The 23,335-nt window shown below is 44.8% G+C and overlaps 12 protein-coding genes across 12 annotated transcripts; 8 read left to right on the forward strand and 4 right to left on the reverse strand.

The window, feature by feature from the left end:
- Positions 1–840: 840 nt before the first annotated feature.
- KUCA_T00002871001 (uncharacterized protein) lies at positions 841–3,012 on the forward strand (the record flags this gene model as incomplete). The annotated part of the gene is made up of 1 exon (XM_022603159.1): positions 841–3,012. One exon carries the CDS (start codon positions 841–843, stop codon positions 3,010–3,012), a length of 2,172 nt encoding a protein of 723 aa, XP_022458892.1.
- A 62-nt stretch (positions 3,013–3,074) lies between these two features.
- On the reverse strand, positions 3,075–4,193 carry KUCA_T00002872001 (uncharacterized protein; the record flags this gene model as incomplete). The annotated part of the gene is made up of 1 exon (XM_022603160.1): positions 3,075–4,193. One exon carries the CDS (start codon positions 4,191–4,193, stop codon positions 3,075–3,077), a length of 1,119 nt encoding a protein of 372 aa, XP_022458893.1.
- Positions 4,194–4,625: 432 nt separating this feature from the next.
- KUCA_T00002873001 (uncharacterized protein) lies at positions 4,626–4,946 on the forward strand (the record flags this gene model as incomplete). Its single annotated transcript, XM_022603161.1, has 1 exon — positions 4,626–4,946. The coding sequence occupies one exon, from the start codon at positions 4,626–4,628 to the stop codon at positions 4,944–4,946; it is 321 nt and encodes a 106-aa protein (XP_022458894.1).
- Positions 4,947–5,737: 791 nt separating this feature from the next.
- KUCA_T00002874001 (uncharacterized protein) lies at positions 5,738–7,693 on the forward strand (the record flags this gene model as incomplete). Its single annotated transcript, XM_022603162.1, has 1 exon — positions 5,738–7,693. One exon carries the CDS (start codon positions 5,738–5,740, stop codon positions 7,691–7,693), a length of 1,956 nt encoding a protein of 651 aa, XP_022458895.1.
- A 175-nt stretch (positions 7,694–7,868) lies between these two features.
- Positions 7,869–10,940, reverse strand: KUCA_T00002875001 (uncharacterized protein; the record flags this gene model as incomplete). Its single annotated transcript, XM_022603164.1, has 1 exon — positions 7,869–10,940. One exon carries the CDS (start codon positions 10,938–10,940, stop codon positions 7,869–7,871), a length of 3,072 nt encoding a protein of 1,023 aa, XP_022458896.1.
- Positions 10,941–11,574: 634 nt separating this feature from the next.
- KUCA_T00002876001 (uncharacterized protein) lies at positions 11,575–11,900 on the forward strand (the record flags this gene model as incomplete). The annotated part of the gene is made up of 2 exons (XM_022603165.1): positions 11,575–11,625; positions 11,709–11,900. The coding sequence occupies 2 exons, from the start codon at positions 11,575–11,577 to the stop codon at positions 11,898–11,900; spliced, it is 243 nt and encodes an 80-aa protein (XP_022458897.1).
- Positions 11,901–14,224: 2,324 nt separating this feature from the next.
- On the forward strand, positions 14,225–14,860 carry KUCA_T00002877001 (uncharacterized protein; the record flags this gene model as incomplete). Its single annotated transcript, XM_022603166.1, has 1 exon — positions 14,225–14,860. One exon carries the CDS (start codon positions 14,225–14,227, stop codon positions 14,858–14,860), a length of 636 nt encoding a protein of 211 aa, XP_022458898.1.
- Positions 14,861–16,074: 1,214 nt separating this feature from the next.
- On the reverse strand, positions 16,075–17,016 carry KUCA_T00002878001 (uncharacterized protein; the record flags this gene model as incomplete). The annotated part of the gene is made up of 1 exon (XM_022603167.1): positions 16,075–17,016. One exon carries the CDS (start codon positions 17,014–17,016, stop codon positions 16,075–16,077), a length of 942 nt encoding a protein of 313 aa, XP_022458899.1.
- A 301-nt stretch (positions 17,017–17,317) lies between these two features.
- On the forward strand, positions 17,318–18,496 carry KUCA_T00002879001 (uncharacterized protein; the record flags this gene model as incomplete). The annotated part of the gene is made up of 1 exon (XM_022603168.1): positions 17,318–18,496. One exon carries the CDS (start codon positions 17,318–17,320, stop codon positions 18,494–18,496), a length of 1,179 nt encoding a protein of 392 aa, XP_022458900.1.
- Positions 18,497–18,564: 68 nt separating this feature from the next.
- KUCA_T00002880001 (uncharacterized protein) lies at positions 18,565–19,845 on the reverse strand (the record flags this gene model as incomplete). Its single annotated transcript, XM_022603169.1, has 1 exon — positions 18,565–19,845. One exon carries the CDS (start codon positions 19,843–19,845, stop codon positions 18,565–18,567), a length of 1,281 nt encoding a protein of 426 aa, XP_022458901.1.
- An 806-nt stretch (positions 19,846–20,651) lies between these two features.
- KUCA_T00002881001 (uncharacterized protein) lies at positions 20,652–21,656 on the forward strand (the record flags this gene model as incomplete). The annotated part of the gene is made up of 2 exons (XM_022603170.1): positions 20,652–20,772; positions 20,854–21,656. 2 exons carry the CDS (start codon positions 20,652–20,654, stop codon positions 21,654–21,656), a joined length of 924 nt encoding a protein of 307 aa, XP_022458902.1.
- Positions 21,657–21,893: 237 nt separating this feature from the next.
- KUCA_T00002882001 (uncharacterized protein) lies at positions 21,894–23,029 on the forward strand (the record flags this gene model as incomplete). Its single annotated transcript, XM_022603171.1, has 2 exons — positions 21,894–22,049; positions 22,118–23,029. The coding sequence occupies 2 exons, from the start codon at positions 21,894–21,896 to the stop codon at positions 23,027–23,029; spliced, it is 1,068 nt and encodes a 355-aa protein (XP_022458903.1).
- Between the last annotated feature and the right edge of the window lie 306 nt (positions 23,030–23,335).

A 23,335-nucleotide genomic window follows, 5' to 3' on the forward strand; every position in this document is an offset into this window, starting at 1 on the left:
AGTCTTGGACCGGATGCGGGTCCCACGTTTCAAACGTCATGGATAACACCCAACAGAACCTATGGTAAGTAAAAGAAAGCCGCTTTTTGATCAGAAGAGGTTGCTAACCCCTACTCAGGTGTACGTGTAGACATCTCGATGAGGACACCGACATGAGATATCCTCCCAAGGCAGGAACTGGAAGTGCCCGAAAGTCTGTCTCAGACTGATAGCTGGACTTTGTAGTGGATAATGGTAAACGGCGTGGCTGCAGTGTCTCTGTGTCGGTATTTGCGATGTTGATCTCTGAAACCATTGTAACGGACCATAGGAGTCCCAGACACCAAATTTGAGTTCTCCACCTATTTTTTTATTTGGTTTTCGGTGTTTCCGGTTATTTGTTCAATAGCATTATTTTTCTATGTATTCGGTTGGGTCAGTTGAACTATTTTTACCCGAAAAGGCCATCTTATCCAAGGACAGTAGCACCCCGTAATGCCCTGCAGCTCCCCGGATATGCATCACGAGATCGTACAGGTGACTACTGAATTAATCAGGACAGAGCACCCATTCGCCTAGTCGAACCGGCGTTATGATTTAAGATGATCGAGACGTTTTCATGGAGCTATTTGAATGACAACTGAAACAATTTATTGTTTTTTTGAAATAAACCTTGGCAGATGACAGTCCCCTTTTGGCTAGCAACGGATCTGAAACTGCTATAGCACGCGGCTTGAAACGCACACGAGCGAAGCGATCTTCACCGAGGAATAAAAGTTGAGAGAGGTCCAGAAGCTCAAATTTTGAGCTAGGTTATATAAGAACACATTTACACAGTTTTTAAAAGCCAGTTGAAACGAAATGAGAGCTTATCTCAATCTCAATGAACGACTGTCACAGGTGTGGCTAAATCAATTTACTATCCTACTTCTATTAATTCTGTGCAAGTTTGTACTCTTTGGAATTTCACTCAAGTCCAGTCTTGAGGTGGCAAAAGCAAACACCGAGTCGAGTTGTGTCGCTGCTGAGAAGTATGCGTCGGCGATGGTGAGTCTGCCTCATTACGCCGCACGGGCATCCAACTATTTGATCACCACTTCTGTTCAAGAAGCCAACAAGGGAATTAGCGAGGGATTGGCCATGGTCGTCGAAGCCGCGGAGCAGCTACTCATTTTCACATTTGACATGTTTGTGGGCACATACGTGTGTCTGCTGACTGCTGCAGTAGACGGGTCCGTGGACATAGCCGTCAATGCTACTGAGGCTATAATAAGCGTTGCCAATGACACAGTGATATCACTAGCGGATGATATACAAGACGCGCTTGATGGTGTGGAGAAGGTGGTGAACAAGGTGATCAAAGCAGCTGACAAGGTGGAGAGTTTCTTCACTGGCGATGACGATGATGATGATGTTTCGTCTGGCTTCAGTAGTGTGAATCTGACCATTTCCTCCTTGAAGGATTGGCAAATTCCTTCTTCAGTCAATTCCGAGCTCAACGATTTGGCAAACAAGGTTCCCAACTTTGATGAAGTCCAGAATAAAACAGACCAGCTGATCAGCATTCCGTTCAACAAACTTCAGAAAGTTATCAAGTCAAAGGAAAGAAACACTGAGAGCTCGAGCAGTATCGCGGTTCCAAGTATAAGAAATGTATCATTTTGTTCGACTGGTGAGATTGATGATTTCTACGATCATTCCTACAAAATAATACACATCTGGGTATGTGTAATGATATCTCTCTTGGCGTTGTGCTCATTATGCATGATGCTATTTTCTGCATGGGGCGAGTACAAACAGTGGAAACGGCTTAAAACTACTACAGAAAATGTCAAAGCGGTGGCTTCAAGAACAGGCAACAACGATAATGTGATTTTGGATATTATAGACCAATCACAACATAGATATGGTAGTGCTATTGGAGCCTGGTTTGCTAGAAAGTCTTCAAATCCTGAAAAACAAATTCACATTCGGTGGGTATTCAATTACGTTACATCTAGAGTGGCCTTGAGTACTCTTATTTTAGGTTTGACAGGACTGGTGACGACTGGGCTGCAATTTGCTGTTTTGAGTGGAGTTACAGGAAACTCTTCAGAGATCGAAACGGCACTAACCAAAGCTGCCAGTTCAATTTCTAGCGATGCTTACAATTCAATCAAAGAATGGGCAACTGACACAAACGACTACTTAACATACAAAGAGAAAGAGATCAACAAAAATGTTTTGGGATGGGTGAACACATCAACCACCAGTGTTAACAGTACCATTGTTGAGTTCCTGGACAGAATGGATGATACCATAGACTCTGCATTTGAGGGGACCCTTTTTTACTCACCGGTCAAGGCTGTGGTTGGATGCACAATTGAGAACAAACTAAAAAAGATAGAGAAGGGTCTCACGTGGATCCATGATCATGCCAATGTCTCTTTTCCAAGAGTATCAGCCGACACTATGTGGAGTCAGATTTACTCGAATTCCAGTTCCAAAAGTACAGACACATCTGAATATGTGTCTGACGTGAAAAAGAGTGCAACTAGTGCTATTAAAGCAGTTATTTCAATGTACAAGAAGTCGCTCAAGATAGAGTTGTACATTTCATTAGGGCTGCTTCTACTGTGGGTGATTTTGGTGATTATAGCGCTGCTTATGATTCTCATACGCATTCATTCAGAAAGAAACAATGAAGAATTTGAAGATTTTTTCAGTACACCTTCAAAAGTGTCAGATCCAATGCCATTGACCACTCCTCAAAGAGTGAACTTTGGATATCCTGCCTGGGATGAAGCAGCACAGTTTAAGACCACAGACGGCACTGGGAGTCAATTCCTCGAGAAATCAGACACTTTGCTTAACGAAGGAGATGATAGACTCAATTTTCCAGAATATTCCTCAGTCGAACCGAATCAGTTCAAGTTCATAGTTACCTCAACCCCGAAGAGGGCCGACGTTGGCGGGATTGAAGCTTCGGATTATCATGGGGTCAAACCCGAAGAGGAGGTTAACCCTTTTAGGTCACCTAAGAATAGATTGTAAATTACTTAATTCCATTTGCGAATCCAAAAAATTCTGTGTTTCATTAATTGTGTTTACTATGGCTAATCCTTCTTGTGCTTCTTCTTGTGCTTTTCCTCATCGTCCTCGGAAGATCTCTTCTTGGACTTTTCTTTTTTCTCAGACTTGTCTTTCTTCTCTTTCTTCTCTTTCTTCTCTTTCTTCTCCTTCTTCTCCTTCTTTTCTTTCTTTTCCTTCTTCAGGAGTTTATTCTCGCGAACAGTCTCCTCAGGAGCTTCGTAATCCTTCTCTTTCTGTTTCTGCTTCACCTCCTTCATCTCGTCCTGCTTCTCTTTCTTCTCCTGGATCTCCTTCAACTTCTTCTCCTTCTTACCAAGGAAATACTCACCACTTTCAATCTGCAGATCAACCTTACGTGGGGTCTGCTCAGGTGGGAATGGAGTGTAAACTCTCTTTTCTTTACCTCTCTTCTGCTCATCAAGAGTCTGTTTGGGCTTCTTACGAGCAACATTTCTCTTCTTGAAGTTGGGGAGGAATCTGGACCAGTCTTCTTCCTTCAGCTCTGGGTTCTTCTCCAGCTCTTTCTTGATCATGAGTTCTTTTATGTGGTAGATCGGATGGATATTCTTCATACAGTCTTCGATCACTCTCTCAAGCACCTTGAGACCCTTATGAGGGCCCATCACAGCAACGGTGTTACCCTGAACCAGAATATAGCACTGTGTGAGCAGCTCCAGGGCTTTGAGGGTGTTTCCCTGTGGTCCGATCAGCCTCTGTCTTCTCTTCACAAACCTTTCCTTGTTAGAAACGTAATTTCCTATCTTGAAGATCTCACAGGCAACATCGTCCTGCAAAATTTTCACTGCTTGTGGCAATGGAACCGATCTGGCAAGGAGCTTGATCAGGTCTCTGGCGTTCAGAATGGCCGCTGGATCGAACGTTTTTCTGGTAGTCTTCACAGTCATAGATCCCTCAACCAGATCCAATGTGCATGCAATATGGTGTTTGTTCAGGGCTTTTGTAACATCTCCCCAAACTTCTTTGAGGTAGTTCTCTCTATACTTGGGGAAGAGCGTCATAAAAGAGGACTCCTCTGTGAAAGGCTCACCAGAGGCGTTGTGTTCAGGCTTGAACTCCTCCACAGTCCATTTGTCTATGTCCTCGGTATCCCAAGGCTTGTCACGGTTATGCGTGGACACCATTTTGGTATGCTTTTGTAGGTAGGGTTGAAGATTTCTAGGTCTTGTAGGATGGTAGTAAAGCTATTAGGGTGAAATAAATTTTTATGGCACAGGCTCATCTGGCAGCCGCAGCGAAACTTTCATTCTCAGAAATACGCATGGAGTTGCTCTGGTGGTTCATGTTTTGAGTAAGCAACACATTTAGTTTTGCACAATAAACAAGAAAAAGAGTATTAGGTGTTATCAAGATACTCTAGGATGTTTTTTCGCAATTTGTTTTGTCTTTTTAGGGCCCCTAGAAAGTCATCAAGAATGTCAGAGTAATCTTCATGACTAGGATTACCTAAGGTGATGAGCTCCAACAAAAAAGTTTGAAGATAACGGCTCTGGCTACTACTCTGGCCTCTGTACCTGCTGTCTCACGATCCTCACACAAATATTAGAATCTGTCAAATGGCCAAGCCGAATGATACTCCAAAGCTTAAGGCTAGATCTAAAGCGAAAACAGCGAACAAAGTTTCCAAAAGACAGGTGAAGGCTAAGGCGAGGTCCGCAAAGGCAATGGTGGAGAAGCTGAATACGGCAAACGGGTCGGAACTAAATATTCTGAGGGAAGTGGAGGCTAAGACTGAGGAAAAGGCAGGAGCACTTAAGGGCCTGCGACACGAACAGCAGAAAGACGCTGAAAAGAAAAAGATAACAGAGGAGAAAGAAAAGGCTCTTGATAACGATTTGACCGCGCAGTTGGAAATGATCACAGGCATCAGCCTCTAGTTTTTTTTGACCTTGAAAAGACAAATAATACTTTCAAGCAGGAATCTAACTTGACGGCTGGTCCAAGCTATTGACTGAACGGCTGGACGGTTGAAGACAGTTTTACTGAGCCACTGTTATTGAGCCAGCAATGTTACCACTGATAAAGGACGCTATACATTTCCAGTCTCAACCTTAATTTACGAAATTGCAGAGTGGCACATAGATCTACCGTACTGATTTCGTCAAAAACCAAGTCTTTTATGTGGAATTAGTGGAGGGGAATCAATTTTTTACACGTTCAACAGCTCCGTTTTTGGTCACCGGATATGGCCTGCACCGTATGGATCTGGCTGCATTCAGGCACAACTATCAACCTCCACAAAGCTACTCCATAGACTTGCTGTACATTACAATTTTTTTTACAAAATTCACTTGTTTTACGGAATATACCCTGATAGGTTCCGATCTTCCAATTTGTCGCGTAAAATAGTAACCTTCTTTTCAATCGAACAGACAAGTTTATATTCAGGGGAGAGAAGTGCCTGTCCCAATCCGGTAATATGTTTACCTTTCGCTCATGCAGGTAAGGACTGTCTGTAAAAAATAACAATAAGACTGGGATCACGATAGTTTTTGGCAAAAAGCAGCCTGGAGATAGTTTTTGACCTTTGTTTTCATCTCAGAATTATCCTTGAGTAAGGTGATCCGTCTTTGGTTTGCTTTGCCTAGAACTTGCTGCTGCTAGCTGTGACTTGAAAGGACACTGACAAATCAGACTTTCAAGCACAGGTTGTAGTAGTCTCGGTAAAATGGAAAACAGACACGCCAGCGAGAAGCTGGCTGCAAAGCTGGATTGTTTCCTCGAGACAACATTCGACCTGGCTACTGAAAACACAGAACTGGTGGGAAAGCTGGTCCACCAGCATACCCTATTGACTGAGCAGGAAAGTGAGATGGAGGACTTGACAGACCAACTGGATAAGTCTACTCTGTTTGCACAGGAACTAGCAGCTTTGAATCTACGATCAGAGTTCTTTGAAGCCCAGTTGAGTCTGCTGGAAGCCCATACTGCTGTCAACTTTGCTAGGGGTCCAGATGCGTATAACGACTGGAAAGATAGGAGTCTCAATTGGAGGACCACCGAGACAACTTTGGATAACCTTGAGCTGGAGTACAGGTATCTGATGAATCAGTACAAACAATATGGAAATTTTAAGAACACAGGAGGGTCTCAGAAGTGCGAATTAGACCGTGACAGTGACGTGCACCATGAGTCCAGCTACGCAAATACCTCAGTGGACTCTGTCTTTTCAGTGGACGTCTCAACGAATACGGAAAACACCACCCATGATGTCCAAATGAGACCAATAAGGTGCAAAGGAGGCCTGAACTCGATATCGTCTGCATTGCCACAGGGTGCCATTCAAGCACTCCCGAATCAGGGTATTCTTCTACCACCATTTGATGGTGCAAGCACCCCGGCGAAAGAGATCAAACCTCAGCATCTAAAGAAATATGCCTCACTGTCGCATCTGAACAAAACTACCGGAAACAGGAAAAGATTTGAGTCGTTCTTCCCGGACGACTTTTCAACATCGTTTGAGGTAACGTTTGACGAGGATGATTGTGATTACGACAGACCACCCAATAGAGACCATAATACCGCAGAGACCAGTATCAATGCACACCAGACTCCTCTCCGCCATTTCCTCTCATATGATACTGCTTTATCGCAAAAACAGACTTTGAACTTAACTCTAGAAGATCTTAAGTTCAGCAGAAAGACGGTGGCTTCATCACCAGATTCACAGGTTTCTCTGATAAAAGATTCGCAAGATGATTTCGACAACCCGAGCGAACCCGAGGACTACGGGGAAGACGCAAAAACTTTTGATGTTCACCAGGAAATTTTGCCAGAGAAATGCCCTTTGAAAAGGTCTGCTTCATACGAAAGCGTTTTCCAGAAGGGTTTCCAGAAAGACTTCCCAACGCCGCGCGAACCTGTTCTTGACCTCAAGAAACAGACCATCAAATGGCTGGACATCTTCCACACTCCTGTATCTGGTCTTGCTGCTCAGAACACTGTTAATGCAACCATAAAATCGAGAGAGACTGCTTTCCCATTCACGCCCACATCCTCCGCTACCACCACCGCTACCACCATCACGAACCACCAAACCAGCAAGGAGCTTCTGAGTTCAGTTGTTGGATCATCGCACTCGAAAACCTCGTCGGGAATCTTCCCGTTCTTCTCACATCCTTCTACACCAGAGATTACTCAACGAATAGAAAGCGAAACTGATACTGGCCCCTCTTCCAATCCACCAGAGGCATCATCACCAGCTATACCAATACCCCACTCCAGAGACAGTCGTTCAAGCGTTCATAGCATGAGACGACCATCTCTGGCATCACGAGGTTCCTTCATGACCTCTCAACAGTATTCGCAATGGTCGATGCTGTTTGCAAAGCTGAATCCCCAGTCTATAATTCCCGGTTCAGCTTACTCCGAAGTGGGAAAACCCATTCATGGACCCAGCCTCCGGGCTACCCCAACTGTTCACCACGATTCACACTTCAAAGGAGTCAAGCGATTTGAAGACACACCAAGCACCTTTAATGGTTCCCATTCCACCATAACGATTGGTCCTAATCACTCCAAGATTGTCAGACACGGGCTTTCATCCGATCTCCACAAGCACGTCGTTGCTTCCAGAGTCAGCTACGCTGCTCTTAGAGATGCGTTAGACTCGGATTTGGCATGAAGACTCATTTTCTTGGTTTTGAAATTTGTCTTTTGTCGTTTTTTTCCCTCCATTTCGTTGTTTTTTTCCAGCTGTTTCGTCATTGCGCGCTATAATGATATCAGCCTTCTACCTACATCTTTCATAGCATTTCCCATCTCCTATTCAGTGTTAATGCAAAAAACAGTATATCATACTAATTAAACCCACCAGATCTCAATATACTCCTTAGACCAGAAGTCTCTTTTCTGAGACCCTTTAAGTTCCTTTCGATCTGGGCAACCTTCAATGATCTAGCTGCTTTAGGATTGGAAGGTTTTCCAAGAGACGTGACCGAGGCCTTTGAACCTGAAGCTGCTCTATAAGAACTTGATACTGAGACCGTCTTTGTCCCAAGAATAACATCATTTTTGGAAGAAGACATAGACGACCGAAAGCTTTGAATGCTGGATTTTCTAGATGCTGTAAGCATGCCCATTCCGAAGTCCTCGTCGTCTTCATCAAACTCCAACATCTGCGTTTCTTCATCTTCAATGGAGGTGATCTGCCTCACACTGGTCTTTGGATTCACAATGGAGTTCTGTTTCAGTTTGTGGATATCCATCTCGTCATCTGAAAAGCCATGCTGGTGACGTTCTAGCTCTCTTCTCTGCTTTAAGACAGCAGAAGAGTCTGGGTCATCATCTATTTCGTCGTCCAAGAAAGACAGTGTCTTTTGAACAAATGCTTGAGTGATCTTTCTCTTCTTCTTCATTGGCTCAGAATCAGCAACAGAGTCTTCACCTATCTGGTCGTCTTCCTTCTGCTCGGCATCGGCATCGGCATCAGCATCAGCATCATCCTCTTCGTCTTCGACCTCAGAGTGATCTTCAAGCTTGTATGCTGACTCCTCATCCAACAGCGATTCGAAAAACGCCTTTGCCTTTGAATCGTTGGCCAGTTTCGAGAGCTTGTCGTTGTTCAACAACGCCTCACGCTGCTTGTTCAATCTGGAGCGATACAAGTTTAGCACTTGTTCCTCTTCATCATCACTGAGTTCTAAATCCAAAGCCCCACCTGCAGCTCTTCTCTTTCTTAGACGACCAGTCTTGATATCCTCGAGCAGCTTCCTCACGGCATTCTCATCATTAACAATATCTTCCTTAGCAAGCAAACGTCTCACAGAAGACTCATCCATACGGAACTTTGTGGCATCATCAAGCAGAAGCTCATCTTCAGAGTCAGCCTGATCAGACAGTTCGCCATCCATACCACCCAATCCCTGCCATTCGTCTTCGGATTCTTCAGCTTCTTGCTCAAACACAGTGTTTAATCCTTTCTTCTTTAGCTCTCGTTCTCTCTTCTTCCTACGAAGCTCTTGCTTCCGTTTCAACTGCTTGATCGCCTCAGCTCTAGCTGCTGCCTGTTCCGGGTCTTCTTGCTCCTCCTCTTCCTCAGAACTATCTGAATCATCAGCAGCGGATTGTGTGTGGATCTGTGATATTGGCAGCGTGCTGGCATCCATTTGAGTCTCGGCGAAAAGGTTTTGAGATTCTAGGAGATCCGCTTTGTTATTCAGAGAATTCACTCTGACGAAAGATTGCGTTTCAAGATACTCAACCACTGGTGTGTCCTGGCTTGGTTCGAAAGCGCCCCAACTTTTTAGGTCCAGCCCAGGTTTGGCCGCAGAATCTTCTTCATCGTCGTCACCGTAGGAAACAATCGCGACCTCGTCGTTTCCATATCTGGGAGTTTCCGCACCAAAAATGTAGTCTCTGTTTGAGTGAGTCGCTGAAGAGATGTCTTCGTCATCTTCGTCATCTGTTTCAATTCTCTTGGCGCTCTTTTTGGTGGTGGTGATTACTGATTCTGCGACATCAACAGATTCTCCATCCACCACAACATCTGCTCCATCTTCATCATTATCATCGCTTCCGTCTGCTTGCCCTTCCTCTTCCTCACTATAATCAGAATCATCAGGATCGTCTTCCATCCCATCCTCCAAACGAGCCTTGCGTGACCGTTCACGCTCCTTCAACCTCTCACTGGCTGCTCTTTCCTCTTCTAGCAAATCACGAACAGCATTTTCTTGGTCTATAAGCTCATCCATATTGATATAATCGCCAGCCTTATCCTTTCTGAGCATTGCAAGCTGACGAACAGCACTGTCATTCAGGTCTCTGAGGAAGTCCTTGCCAGCCTTGTCCTTCGTATCTTTTGCCAAATTGGCTCCACCATTCTTCTTCATGAACCTGGTCTTGACATCAAGCCTTGTGACTTTGGAAGCTCTCTCTTTTAAGACAATAAGATCGTCCAGCTCTGAATCTGAATCAGAGTCAAGCACCACAACATCGCCTTTCATTCTTCTTTCGTAGTTCAACACTGGCGCTACCATCTCCTTCTTATTCTGGTATATCTTGAGGGGACTTTTCACAGGGGACGTCACAGGTGTAGTCTCAACCCCGGGCTGATGCTTAGTGGGTGAAGATGTCGGTGGTTCGGAAACGGGCTGATCAAAATCATCCAAAAAAGCCGAGACCGAAAATTTCTGATCCCGTGCCGCATTGGCAGCTGTTCTTTTGAGAAGACTGGTTATGGCAAATCCGGTGGTGTCTATTCCACCAGGCTGATCACCATCTTCGTCTTCAGAGTTAAATTCTTCGTCATTGACGAACAATGGCTCCTCTGCTTTAGCAACAGCCTGCCCCGAAATGACATTTTCCTGATTTTCCGCGTCAATTTCCTTCTGTTTCGCCAGTTTCATCTCCACCAATCTCTGAATCTTCATTTCACGTGAAATAGGCTGCTCGACTTGTTGAGTGGCCTCCAGGACTGCGTGAGTAGCAAACTGGGTGTCGAGACGGGTCTGAATGTCATCGATTTGGGACGAACCAGGACCAACACTTTGAGTCTCTTCAACTTCTAATTCAAGTTCTGGAACTATTTGAGTGTCTGCGGATTCAATTTGAGCTGTTTCGGCCCCTAGTCGTCTTTTTATTCTCTCTAGAACCTCCCGAGTGGAGGCAGAATCAAGCGCATTGTCAGCTTTGGGGGTTAACCCTGGGGCTTGGAGCTCAGTATCAGTATCAGCATCAGCATACTGCGACTCTTCTTCCAAATCTTGATCGCCATTATCACCATTGTCAATGACTCCATAGTTCGGTCCCAAGGTCATAGTCTCATACTCTTCCCCATCATCTCCGTCTTCGTCAGACTCAAATATGTGCACATTTTTACGCCGAGAGACGTCGCTTCTACGCGACACCTCTAAACTGTCTAAGAGGTCCATTTTTCACGCAAGCGATCTTGTTTGGTGACAGTTGTAGAACATGTAGCTGTCGAGGTAAACACAAAACGCGGTTCCCCTTTGAGTTGTACGCACACGCTTCTCTCAAGGCGCGTCCTAGCTTTCCTTGGAGTATCTTATGATTAGCGCACGTAAGAGTATCTTGTTTTAATTCAAGAACTACCAAAACACATAGGTTGATCCCTTGTTCATTATCTTGCTATTTGAAGTATGAGTGGAAATTTTGGATTTTGTTATTCAAAGTTACCATATAATCTATTGGTGATTGCCAACTTTCGGCCATCCCATCCTCTAAATAATAGAATACAAAACAAGATCCAAAGGTAGACCTCATTTTTCACGTGACTTAGCATATGGAACACGCACTGTCCAGTTGCATTATACCGGCCAAACAGACGTGAGGTTTAGCCAAACATCGAGGAAAGCAAAGTGCTTTGATCTACTTCTGAAGAATCCAATCATCAGACTCGCTACAAAAACAGCACAGAGTAAGTGCAGTTTGACAAATCATCCTCACTCCCTGACAGTGGGATTGGAACACGGGATTGGGCTTTTGATCCTTCTCTCAAGCTAATTACGGGAGAATTTCGAGGACGTGATACTAACGTTAACCTAGATGTCTACGCAAGCTCTCACCACACCATCCAAATCGCTGCTCAATGACAAGGTAAGTGGAAAAATTAGCAACGTTGAATTCAATAATGATGCTTTTTTGCAGCTCTTGAAGCACATTTTGACTAACATCTTCAGTGGGACGTTGTGTTGTCCAACACGATCGTCAAGACCGGTCTCGGGTTCTGCGGAGGTGTCATTTTGAGCGCACTTCTCAAGAGACGTACCTTCCCTGTTTGGCTGGGAATCGGATTTGGTCTCGGAAGAGGTTATTCTGAGGGTGATGCTATATTCAGATCGTCTGCTGGATTGAGAGAAATCAAGGCATAGAGAGGGGGAAAGAGAGTACATAAACTCAGACTAGATGATCGCATTGTGATGACCGAAGGGAAAACAAAAGTAGGAATGTAGAGAGAGAGAAATAAGAGTAGTAACAGAAAAGAGCTGAGAACGGGGCAAACACTGGCAAATAAAAAACAGATTGAAAAGCCAAGAGATCAATGAAATTTCACAGAGTGCCAACAAAGTAGCTGGTGGCAGATCTGAATCAAAGGCCGCGGGCAATTGCAATTGTGTTGGCGTTATTTGCATTTTTGATCATCAAATATCAAATATCAAGTATCTGTAACTATCATGCAAATCAATTGTCAATTTACTGTCATTTTTCATCGTCAATCATTACAAATACGGTAAATGTCTGAACCGCATTATTGTACTATCACCTAACAGCTATCCTTTGTGATGTAAATCATTAACGATAGTATCAGGCCTTAGCAAATCCCGGGATCGTCTCAATGGCAACAGACCAGATGTTTTTACGTCTGTCTGTCCGACCGCATGCGCCTTCATTGTACGAATTACGGGGGAGGGGGGTAGCCAGATGCAGCCGACTGTGGAGCCCAAGGATGGCTTCGGTTGAAATGCGCATGGGCATGTTTATACAAAATAGCGTTGCTGGTCAATTCATGGGGAAATGCGAATATAAGCAGTGATAATCGAGGAAAACGTCATAATTAGCTGAAATTACTGGAAACCCGGTATTTCAGGTTCGCAATCCGAAAGTATATCGTGCTTTTACCCGAGACCACCTTAACAGCGAGGGGGAGTATATCTTTCTGCATTTATGCCCCGATCTAGCAATTTTATAGTCCATTCCCAGAAAACCTGCGAATATGCCCCCGTGTTTTATTAAAAGTGCCAGATAAGCAGAAAGTAAACAAGCTACCCACGAAAGTTTATGACTTCTAAGCCATTTCTGCATCGAGATGGACGATTAGGCTTTCCCGAGCCATACAGCCTGCATTGCTCTGATGATCACGATATAGCTGTACCCGTTGAAATGATCCCCATTTAGCAAATGAACTGCTTCCAAGGAAGCGGCTCGTGTTATAATGCCAAAGCCCAGACGAGACCATCGGCCCGAAGAGAACGATGCAGTAGAACGTCTAGTTTAGACACCCATTACTGGACAGCTTGAAATAATTTCGGCTTGCACTTCCTCGAACAATGCAGATCGTGCAAAAAGCCCCTTAGACGAGACGCATTATGCATCCGGCCAAAGGCTCGCGGAAACCGAGTTGGAGTCATCGGCAAAGAGTAATTTGGGCCCTGTATAGTTGCTTGCACCCAAACGGGAGTTTTGAAGAGAGTCGCACATGGGACGGCTGCACCTTGGACCGAAAGTGCGTTTGGCGGCTATGCTGAGGACACCTCAAAGGGCGTGTGAGCACCATCTTTGGTAGGCCTTCGGAAGGATCCAAATTAGCGTAGAATGGGCGAATTAAGGAATAAATTTAACGATAGTAGAGGCATAGATCAGGAGTAGACCTCCCAGTGAACATAACAAAACCTTAAAGTCGGAGGTTTCGATGCGTGAAGTCAGAATGCGTGGAGTAAAGATGACTCTACAAAGGGTCGGGCCAAGAGGGCCTAGAACTCGATCCGAACGGCTGCCCGGTCGCAGGAAGATAGGTCGTGTGCAGCCAGCTGAAAACCGTTCGGCTCCGTCGTCCATTAGTCAAGACTCCGAGTTTTGAAAAACGAAAACTCGATGCCCACAGACGGCCACGGGAACGGGACACATGGAAAATAAGTTTCCAGTTCCCCTGACATTGTAATTGTAAAATTCCTCGGCTTGATCGAAAAGACCTGGTGAAGAAGCCGCTTACCAGCGGAGAAAAAACCTCGAAAAAAAGAAAAAATACGAATCTGCAAAGACTTCCCGATTGGGATATTGGATGAACCACTACCATCTTCTGCTGCGATGCCAAATCGATTTTTCACAGGACGAAAAAGTCCCCCCGATCTAACCTCCAGGACTTTGGTTTACAAGATTACGGTTCTCCGTTGGGGTTTTTTTCTCCTTTTGTTTCGTTCTTCTTCCCCCCAACTTGTTTTCTTTTGTTTTTTGGGTATATATCATCGAGATTGTGTCTCCCTTCCCGTGTCATTGTCGTTTGTCATCTCATCTTCCATCTCATCACTCATACTGGGCTTAGTTCAAAGAGCCACCCAATTATAGTACACACAACTCCAGTTCTACAACATCTCAGAAAGATATTTGATTTTCAATTCGTTTGTTTCAATATCACCAGCACTTTCACATCAGTATACCATCTTGTTATATTTCTCATAGCCGCACAAGACATGCAAACATGACGTTAAAACGGTCTCTATCTACCATGGTCAAGTCTCTGAATAATAAGACAAAAACCAAAACAAAATTACACAAGCCAAAAGAGGATGACTCCAGTTCAATATCTACCAGATCTGATGAATTCTCGTTGCAATCATCACAGATCTCGACCGCCAGTGGGTCCTACATGCAATCTCAATCACAGACACAGTCACTAGATCAGGACTATTCGCTGCTAGAGGTGGACGAAACACCTGTGGAGATTCAGGATTTGTTGCCACCAATCCCGCAGGATGCGCCCTGCAATCCAGAGGAACTTACGCCGGACGTGATACCCTCGGGAAACCTGACGCCACAATCGAGTGCGCTTCACGAACGCCTCAAGTCTGTGGATTCGTCTGTTTTGGATTTGGACGAGGAACTGGAATCACAGATACAGTTGCATAGAATAGGGAAGCCTAATCTCCAGCTGAACTTGCAAATGGCACAGTATGCTCCAAGATCTGGATCCGTGTCGAGTCAATCACAGCCTGCCACAGGACTAACAACTCCTGCGCACGAAGACGATCTTGCCGATGCCATGGCGATCAGCATTTTGGAGAGGGTGAAGGGCGAGAAGGTTCCTGAGGGGAGAATGGATGGCTGGGCAATATGAGCTTCCTGAGCTGAGCTCAAACCCCTCTCTCGCCTTCGTCCGCTCCCCTTCCGCAAACCCTCGCTACTTTTCACAACTATCACCGGATCTGCGATTCGGATGCTACAGGCCATATCACAGACATTTGGCCTCGAGGTGTTCACCTCAAGTTCAAGATACCCTCTGCTGTTTCTACTGTTGCTCTCGCCTTTTTACTTGCTCCAATAGACGACCTAATGATCTGCAATACAGAATGACATCGTAGTTAGAATTACACCGAAACCCAACATACGCCCATCTTGGTATTGGTATTAGAGTTAACGTTTCGATGTTAACATGATATTTTATTATTTCGGACTGCACATCCTTCTTCAAGCAGATCAATGTGTCTGCCTGCACTAGAATGTCTTGAAATTACTTGAGAAAGCTTCTCAGGAATTTCACTGGCCAAGACTAGCAACACCAATCCGTACGTCCGAAGACCGAAACTGGCCAGCTTTTTTTTTAAATCCACATGATTAATGTTCAATGTATAATATATTTTGCCCCCCAATTTTTTGATCTCAAATTTCACCAAGGATCATCCTCTGATCTCAACTTTGGCCGTCCATATGCACTAGCCGAGTTCCGAGTCATTACCGCTTTGGGTAAAGTGGATACCGCAGCTCCCCCCGTCTAATTCGTTAAAGTTGACTGGCTCCAACACACCAAGTTTCCATGGTGATCCTTGAAACCAAAGTATTGTCAATTTTGTTGAGAGATTTTACCCGGGTGTTTTAAAAAGCTTATTGCCACCTGGCTTTGATCTAATGTTGGTGTCTATTCAATCAGCCTAATGCCAACCGTAGACGCCGGTAGTTTTGCTTTTACCCTGGAACAATGCACAATAACTAAAGGTTCGGCTATTATCTTAAAACGGCCAAAATTTCAGTTGGAACGCCCGTCGAGTGCAACTTTTACCGTAACCCAAATGGGACGAGCAATTTAAGTCAGCCAATCAAAGACCGCAGAGGGTGCATGTGTAATTTGCATGGGCACAAGCATATTTGTTTAGTGCACGTAACGCTAAAACAATCACGTGATCTAAGGGCTCCGGTGTATGCTCTCGGCGTAGAACCGCATGTTCTACGAACCGGTCTTTGAAGCCGGCTCTTGCTTCTTTTGTTCTACGGAAGGCCGGGGTTCGTGTCAATCTGTATTCGTATTCGTATTCGTTACCTCGTCACTTGCGTATCTCACTTCCCGTATTCCCGTAAAATCGCATCAACCTCCTGGTTCCCGCTCTCGCTCTCTCCATCCTTACTCATGCGATAAAGACTCATAATCCATGACAAAACACCTAGCGTATTGTTCACAAAGTTCGGCACATCCAAACCCATCACCTCAATCACACAGAAAGCCAGTTCATTTAGGTTTCCAATGATTTCCAACACGATCTGTAGCTTTTCAGCCTCGATTTTCAGCAGTTTCATCTCTGAGTCGTACGTAACTGATCCCAGAATGATACCATTTGCGGAGTCACCACCGCTCAGCGCACGTAGCTGATTGACTTCGGACTTTACTTGGACCTCGGCCTTAGATACTCGGTAGTACCGTATGGCTAAGTTTTTCATGGTGAGCAGAATGATTACCATCCACACTTTGGAGGTCTGAACAATAACCTTATTCACCAATCGAAAAGCCTTGGAGTCTTTCAGTCGTAGCATCCGTGATAGGAAGTAGAAATTGTCCAAGACAGAGATCGCAGACTCCAAATTATCCAGCACATATGTTTCTGCACGCGTGTATTTCGCCAATAACTCGTCAACAGTAGTGTGCTCGCCATCTCTTAATAATGGCGACGGTCTGGCAAAACCTTGTGACTCTTTCTGGGAAATTTTCGGCGACACTGCTGTGAGAGAAGACGATGCTCCTGATGAATGAGTGCTTGCTGTCCCAGCTAAAAAACGCTGGAGTCGCGTCAAGCTTTTAGATTGCGACAAAAAACTCTTTGACGACCTCACAAGACTCGACACAAACATTAATTGAGCTAGGCGGTCCAGATTCTGGTTTCGCGGCGTCTGCGCAAGCATCAACGCAAGCGCGTTGGAGTTGTGTAGTATCCTCGGACCCACCTCATTCGCTTTCACGGATTTCAACAACCGTTTCAGTCGCTCAGCATCTAGTGAGCTCTCCATCGGAATACCTAAGACTTTCAAGTTTGAAATAGTTGAGAAAATGTAATAAAGTAAGAGAGTTCAAGAGAAGGCTTGAGAGGCTTTACCCCGTCTGATATCAGGCTATCAAGCTGCCAAATACACGCGGTTTAGTGAAGTCTGCCATTCCACTATGGTTCACTGATATTGTCTTTATCTGCCACTCATCTCATGGTTCAGCAAATGCAACCGTCTTAGGTTCCTGCCTTGTTTACATTTGTACATGGAGAACACGCAACTTCATTTTAGTCGTTTAGAGTTTAAAGCTGTTCAAAGTAGCAATATGACACAAACAGAGGTTGATAACTTTACTGGACCTGTCAACTTTGATCCGAAGTCTGAGTATGATGAGAGACTACAGCTAGTGCTGGACACGGCTGTCAACGGTGTTAAGAACATATACATCCCGCACGATCTGGATCCGCGGGATGTTGAGCCGTTTTTAGAAACAGCAAACGCATATCAGAAGAAGCTGGCGTTTCAGTATCTAGCCATGGACTCCAAGTGGGCGTTTTTCAAGTTTCTAAGAGAACAGGCACCTGAGACCACAGACTTTGAGGAGGTGGAGAGGTCGCGTTTGCAATTTGAAGAAAGACGTTTGGAATACGAACAGAGATTGACTGTGATCGAACACCAGAGAGAAGATGCAATTAATTGTGGAAAGGATCTGGTTCAAAGACTGGCTTCTGTGGAACGTGAAGCGTTGGAGAATGCGAGACTTAACGAGGAATTTCGTGGTTTGGAGGAAGAGGTGAGCAAACTCCAAAAGGAGGCATCTCTGGAAATTGTAGATGATGATACCCTATTTGATATCATGGGACAGGTTAATGATATCCCGGAAGGAGCAGACTTATCAGCCATGGCCAAGTCGGCCGAGGATCTGAAGAGACTAACTGAGAAGAGAGAATCGCAGATACGCGAGCTTCAGGGTACTATAAACACTTCGAAAGAACAAATTTTGACAGTCAAGACTAACCTGGACTCTAAACAAGATCTTGTGAACAAATTGGAGCTGGAACAGCAGCAGCTAAAGAAGGAGCTGGAGGAGAAGCTACAGAATCGCGAGAAGATGATAAGTAATGCGACACCTGATAATGCTGACGAAGACGACGACACTAACAGACAGCGGAAAGCGCGCAAGCTGGAGACTACCGCCGAGTGGTACAACACAATGTACAACTTCTGGACACGGATATCGGGTGTGGAAGACGTTATTGCCGAGAAGGATGCTCAGGGAATGTTGAGAGTCGAGGTCAAATACGCCAAATATCCAGACCATCCGATCATCTATTTTTTGAACAAAGCATACAAAATCCAGAAGGTTGAAGGATATTCTGGAGCAAGCCTCTCCAAATGGGTAGCATCTAGTCAGAGCCATTCCGGACTGGACGGTCTGAGCTATGTTTCTAGAAGGATAATGTATGAAGACGATGACGACGATCTAAGGATGCGAGATGAATGATGCGATTTTGGGTATGCCATATGGGCCGGTATCAGAAGTGGAGAATTTGTATGTTTCAATCGACAAGCTCACTCGGTTTCTCCATTGTGGAACTTCTTCTGTAGAAAGGCACCCATGCTTCCAAGATATCCTTCATGTTTCAGGAAATACGCTCGTTTGGTGCCGTTCGACCAGAAGTTGATTGCATAACTCAACGTGTGTATCGTCTGGGCGTGTCCGCTGATATAGGAGCCTGCAAAGTAGATCTTCTTCAGGTTGTATCTCTGTGCCTGGAGGTATGAGATCTGGCCTATGTTGTTGGAGACGGCGTAAAGAAGTGATCTTGAGATGTCTTCCTCTCTGAACTGGGCTATTCTCGCGAGTCTTGCGTCTGCATTGTTGTGCTGTTGATGTTGCTGAGATTCTATTGCTGGGTCTTCCTCGTTGAACACCTTTTTGAACACCTTTCCAAAGGAAGATGCAATATGATTATCCTTTAGCCCTATCTTGTTGTGAGAGCCCATTCCATAAATATCACCAACCAGCAGATCCACCGTCTCGTTATCTCCTTTCTCGGCCATGCTCAACATCTCGTCAAAGTCATTCGCAGATGTCAAAAGCGACAGCAATCCCCACAGAGTGCCTCCACCCAGTGATGAACCTCCAACACGTACAAAGTTCTCTGGACCTGGCCCCGTGACCTTTATCATGGAGCAGCCACTGCCTATATTCACCAGAAGATACGGATATATGGACTCCTTATCGGCATCTGGATCCAAATTCTCATTGAGAAATACCTCGGGATCGCTGGAGTCATACACAAAAATCTCGTTGGGAATCTCTGTGATGAAAAAGTCAAGCCCCACTATGAGACAATGCAGCTCGTCTTCTTTCTGTATACGACACTTAAGTCTCATCCGCAATTGTTGATTGAATTTGAAAGCACCACCCCCGGTGGCCACAATCACAACTTTATCCGATTCGGCTCCTTCTGGGACCAAGTCCGGGTCGTAGTCGTAATGTTTCACAAGAACACTCTTGATAAAGCCTATCAGCTCGTCTATCCTAGACGAGTCCACCTTGTAGAAGTTGAGTCTACCTCCGCCATTTGCCCCGTCTTTTGTGAAATATACGAATTTAGACAAAGAACCACCAATATCTAAAGAAACGTGATTCACGGGCTCGTTGTGATATGGTAGAGCTATGTCTTTTGTCTCGGGAACCTCGTCTTTGGTATGGGCTTTGGCATTACCATCGTCAACATGTGCCCCGGTCACATTAAGCGTTGTAGCATCCACACTATGGTTGTTGCGATATATGGACTCTCTAGATATGGGCGACTGAGTCTGTGATCGCGACTTGTCTCCCATTGTGTTGTGATGTTGGGTGAGACTTTGAGACCAGAGTGTGTGATAAAACAGGTAATCCTCGCGGAGCGTTTCGTGAATAAAAGTTAGCTTGGTTGCAACCTCTTAGCACCAGCTTGTTTGCCCAGACACTTGCAATATCAATGGTCTATTAGATGGTAGAAATTGCCACCTGTTCAGCTGGAAGTCGTTCAGGCTTTACACGTTGGATGGATTTTTTTTCGTTGCGCTCTCTTAACTCATCGGACCGCTTAGATTAGCACTAATTGTCATGACTTGCTCCTTCTGCCGAGTTCATTGGACGATAGACGATGGAAATTTCTCTGAGTCGTAATAAACTCGTTTATAATTGCTGGTTGAAAAAAGATTTTCTGAATGATTTAGAATTAAACAATTGAATAATCCAATGACTTTAAGTTGTTAAGAAAATGCATGACAATTTATCAAATTACGTGAGATTCCCAGAATTTTCTTGTTTCCCCACAACGCGATTTATGGCTTGTTGTCCAAAAACAACAACGTCACCCCATTTCCTTTTTTTTTCTTTCTTTTAAAGTTTTGATTGGTTTCACGAATTGTCGATGATTATTGTTTGTTTGTTTACTTGCGTAATAGTCTCTGTTATACTTTGACTGATCAATGGTCATCATCATTTATCAATAGCCACAAGTGTAGCTGGGCTTCTGGAACAATTTCAGCTGCACGACAGGCATTTTGTGGCTTCTGGAATTCCACGTATATAAAGTCTCGGTGTGGGCTCTTTCTTCAGCTGAGATGAATTTTGAATAGTGGTGACTTTATTAACTTCAATGTCCAGACAGATTTCAGACCAAGACTTGAGCGAATGGCAACGCCAGATTGGCGACGATGTTGCTATCAGCAAGCTCTCCCTGCCGGGCACGCACAACAGTGCGGCTAGTCATCTTTCACGTGAGTATATGGGAGATCGATTCCAATGATTGAAGACCATTTATGGTTGCTGTATGTGGTTAATTACTAACATTTGACCAGTCTTCTCCGTGAAGTGCCAGGGTGCCCCAATCACGGAGCAATTGAACCACGGAGTTCGGTTCCTGGATATCCGCGTTTCTACTCCTTTTTTCAACGATCCGAAGGGCTGGTTTGGAAAGAACAAGAAAGATTTGCAAGTCATCCATGGTCAATTTCCTGTGAAACTGCCTACGCCTGTCAAGCTTCACGGGGTACTCGACGAGGTGTATGGGTTTCTTGAAAAACACCCATCCGAGTCGGTTATCGTTTCCATCAAGTCCGAGGGTCGTGACAAATGGGAGGGCCAGGACTTCCCCAATCTAATCTGGGACGAGTATGTTTCGCCAAAACAGGACAAATGGTACCTCAGCCCTTCTATCCCACGTATGGGCGAGTGCCGTGGAAAGGTCATTTTGTTCCGTAGATTCGGCGTGGACGACTCCAAGAAGAACTCTTACGGCATTGACGCGTCATGGTGGCAATACAATACCACAATGGACGATCGTGGCAACTACGTGGTGCAGGATTGGTGTGAGGTAATGAAGAAGGATGACATCAACACGAAGAGCCAATACGTGAAGGACCATCTTTCCCGTGCAATTGAGTACAACTCCACAGATAGCCAGAACCCTAAGCTTTACGTCAATTTTTGCTCTGGAGCGAACTTTTTCGACCCTGATTGCTGGCCAAAAAAGGTTGCGAGTGGGTTGACCTCATTGAAGATCGAAGATAACTACGGAAAGGGCTGTGGAATCGTGGTTCTCGACTACATTGAAAGGGAAAACTGGAAGGAGGTAAAGACACTTGTCTCAACCAACTACTAGATTTCTGTTTGCTGGACGTTCTTATAGTCAATGTGTTTTGTAATTTTAGTGTTTAATTAGTTAAGCGGTTCAGAGCCCTGTAATTGATAAGGCCCTAAAGTTCTAGTCGGGGTCCACTACCTTCACCCGCTACCCAGTGAGTCCAACTTGATCGCGGGGTTGTTGTTGTCCATTACTACTGCACTCATTGAGGACTAAATCAGTTTCTTAGATTGGAGGCACTTAGCTAAATCGTCAATGGTTGGAATAGAAATAGATAGCTTTGAGCAGCTGCGTCAGGTGGACCTATTCGGTGCCTTGACAAAGACGTTTGCCGATGCTGAGTCTTCAAACAACCTTGTGTTTGTGAAGTCGAACAGTGAGCTCATCAGGGATGAACAAACTGGAATGATGGTAAGTGGCAATAGCTAATCATGTATTCTTATATTTTGGCAAATTCGGCTCATTAACACTTCTTTTAGTGCGAGTTGAAGATCGTGCAGGGTTTGGCCTCAAGGCCGATCAACAGACCAAGCGATCCCACTTCTTCCGCGGACGGAGCACAGAGAGAGAAAAAAGAGGAATCCAAGGAAGAAAAAGAGGAGAAACTGGCTCAGGTTCAGAGCAAAAATCCGTTCTTGTTACCAGAACCAGAATTGACTGTTAGTGATGATCTCTTGAAGGATTACAGATTGATTCTGAACAAGTATCCAAACAGCCTGGACCATTTTCTGATGGTAACCCGCAAGTTCGTACCTCAAGATACTTTACTTTCACCACTGGAACTTCAGCTTATGTATGGAATTCTGAAGAACCTGAACGATGCCAAAAACGGGGCCCGTTTCTTTGGCTTCTTCAATTCCGGACCCCAGAGTGGTTATTCGCAATATCACAAACATATGCAATTCATGAGAATACCTGACAACTTTCCAGTGTTTCCGGACTCAGTGGTCAATGGAGTTGAAGCGTTTTTGCCTGGAGATCTTGCCCATCAGAAACAGCCGATGAAGAACAACGACCTTTCTTTCCAGCATCTGATTCTGCCTCTGCCTTCTAAGTTCGATGATGACGAAGCATGTGAAGACTGGTTGTCCATGGCTTATATGGCACTTGTTCGCCGTGCAATGAACATATTCAAGGATTCAGACCTGGAATTTGAAAAGATTTCGTACAACTTCCTGATCACCGACAGATGGATGATGCTGGTTCCACGGAGGTTTGCACATCACGGCGTCATTTGGATCAACTCGCTTGGATTTTTGGGATTGTTTTCAACCAAAAATGAGGAGACCAAGCAAGTCATTTTGGATCTAGGATTCTCAACAATACTGAAGGAGGTGGGGTTTCCTAACGATGGTCAGGAACACCAGCCTGGTCCCAACGAGGCCTATTAAAAAGGTATGTGTGTTCTGACAGAAAGACTATAAGTGTGCTGCAAGTTTCTATAGATGAAATGGCAGTGTTAAGAAGGCAGGAACGTATATACAATGGCCGCTGGAAATAGTCATCCCAAGGCCTACTTCAAGAACTGCTAGAAGCACTCACTCTACACACTAAACATCGCCTTCATACGTCTTCTACAGTATCGGTTTGATTGACAATAATCTTTATGTTCGTCTTGATCGTTGTAATAAATGCTTCTGTACAGTTATTGTGACCTGCTTCGCAGCCCACTCGGCACCCCCCTCCAGTATAGAACT

Source organism: Kuraishia capsulata, genomic scaffold (assembly GCF_000576695.1).
Source record: "Kuraishia capsulata CBS 1993 genomic scaffold, Kuraishia_capsulata_scaffold_3, whole genome shotgun sequence".
NCBI classification, from domain to species: domain Eukaryota; kingdom Fungi; phylum Ascomycota; class Pichiomycetes; order Pichiales; family Pichiaceae; genus Kuraishia; species Kuraishia capsulata.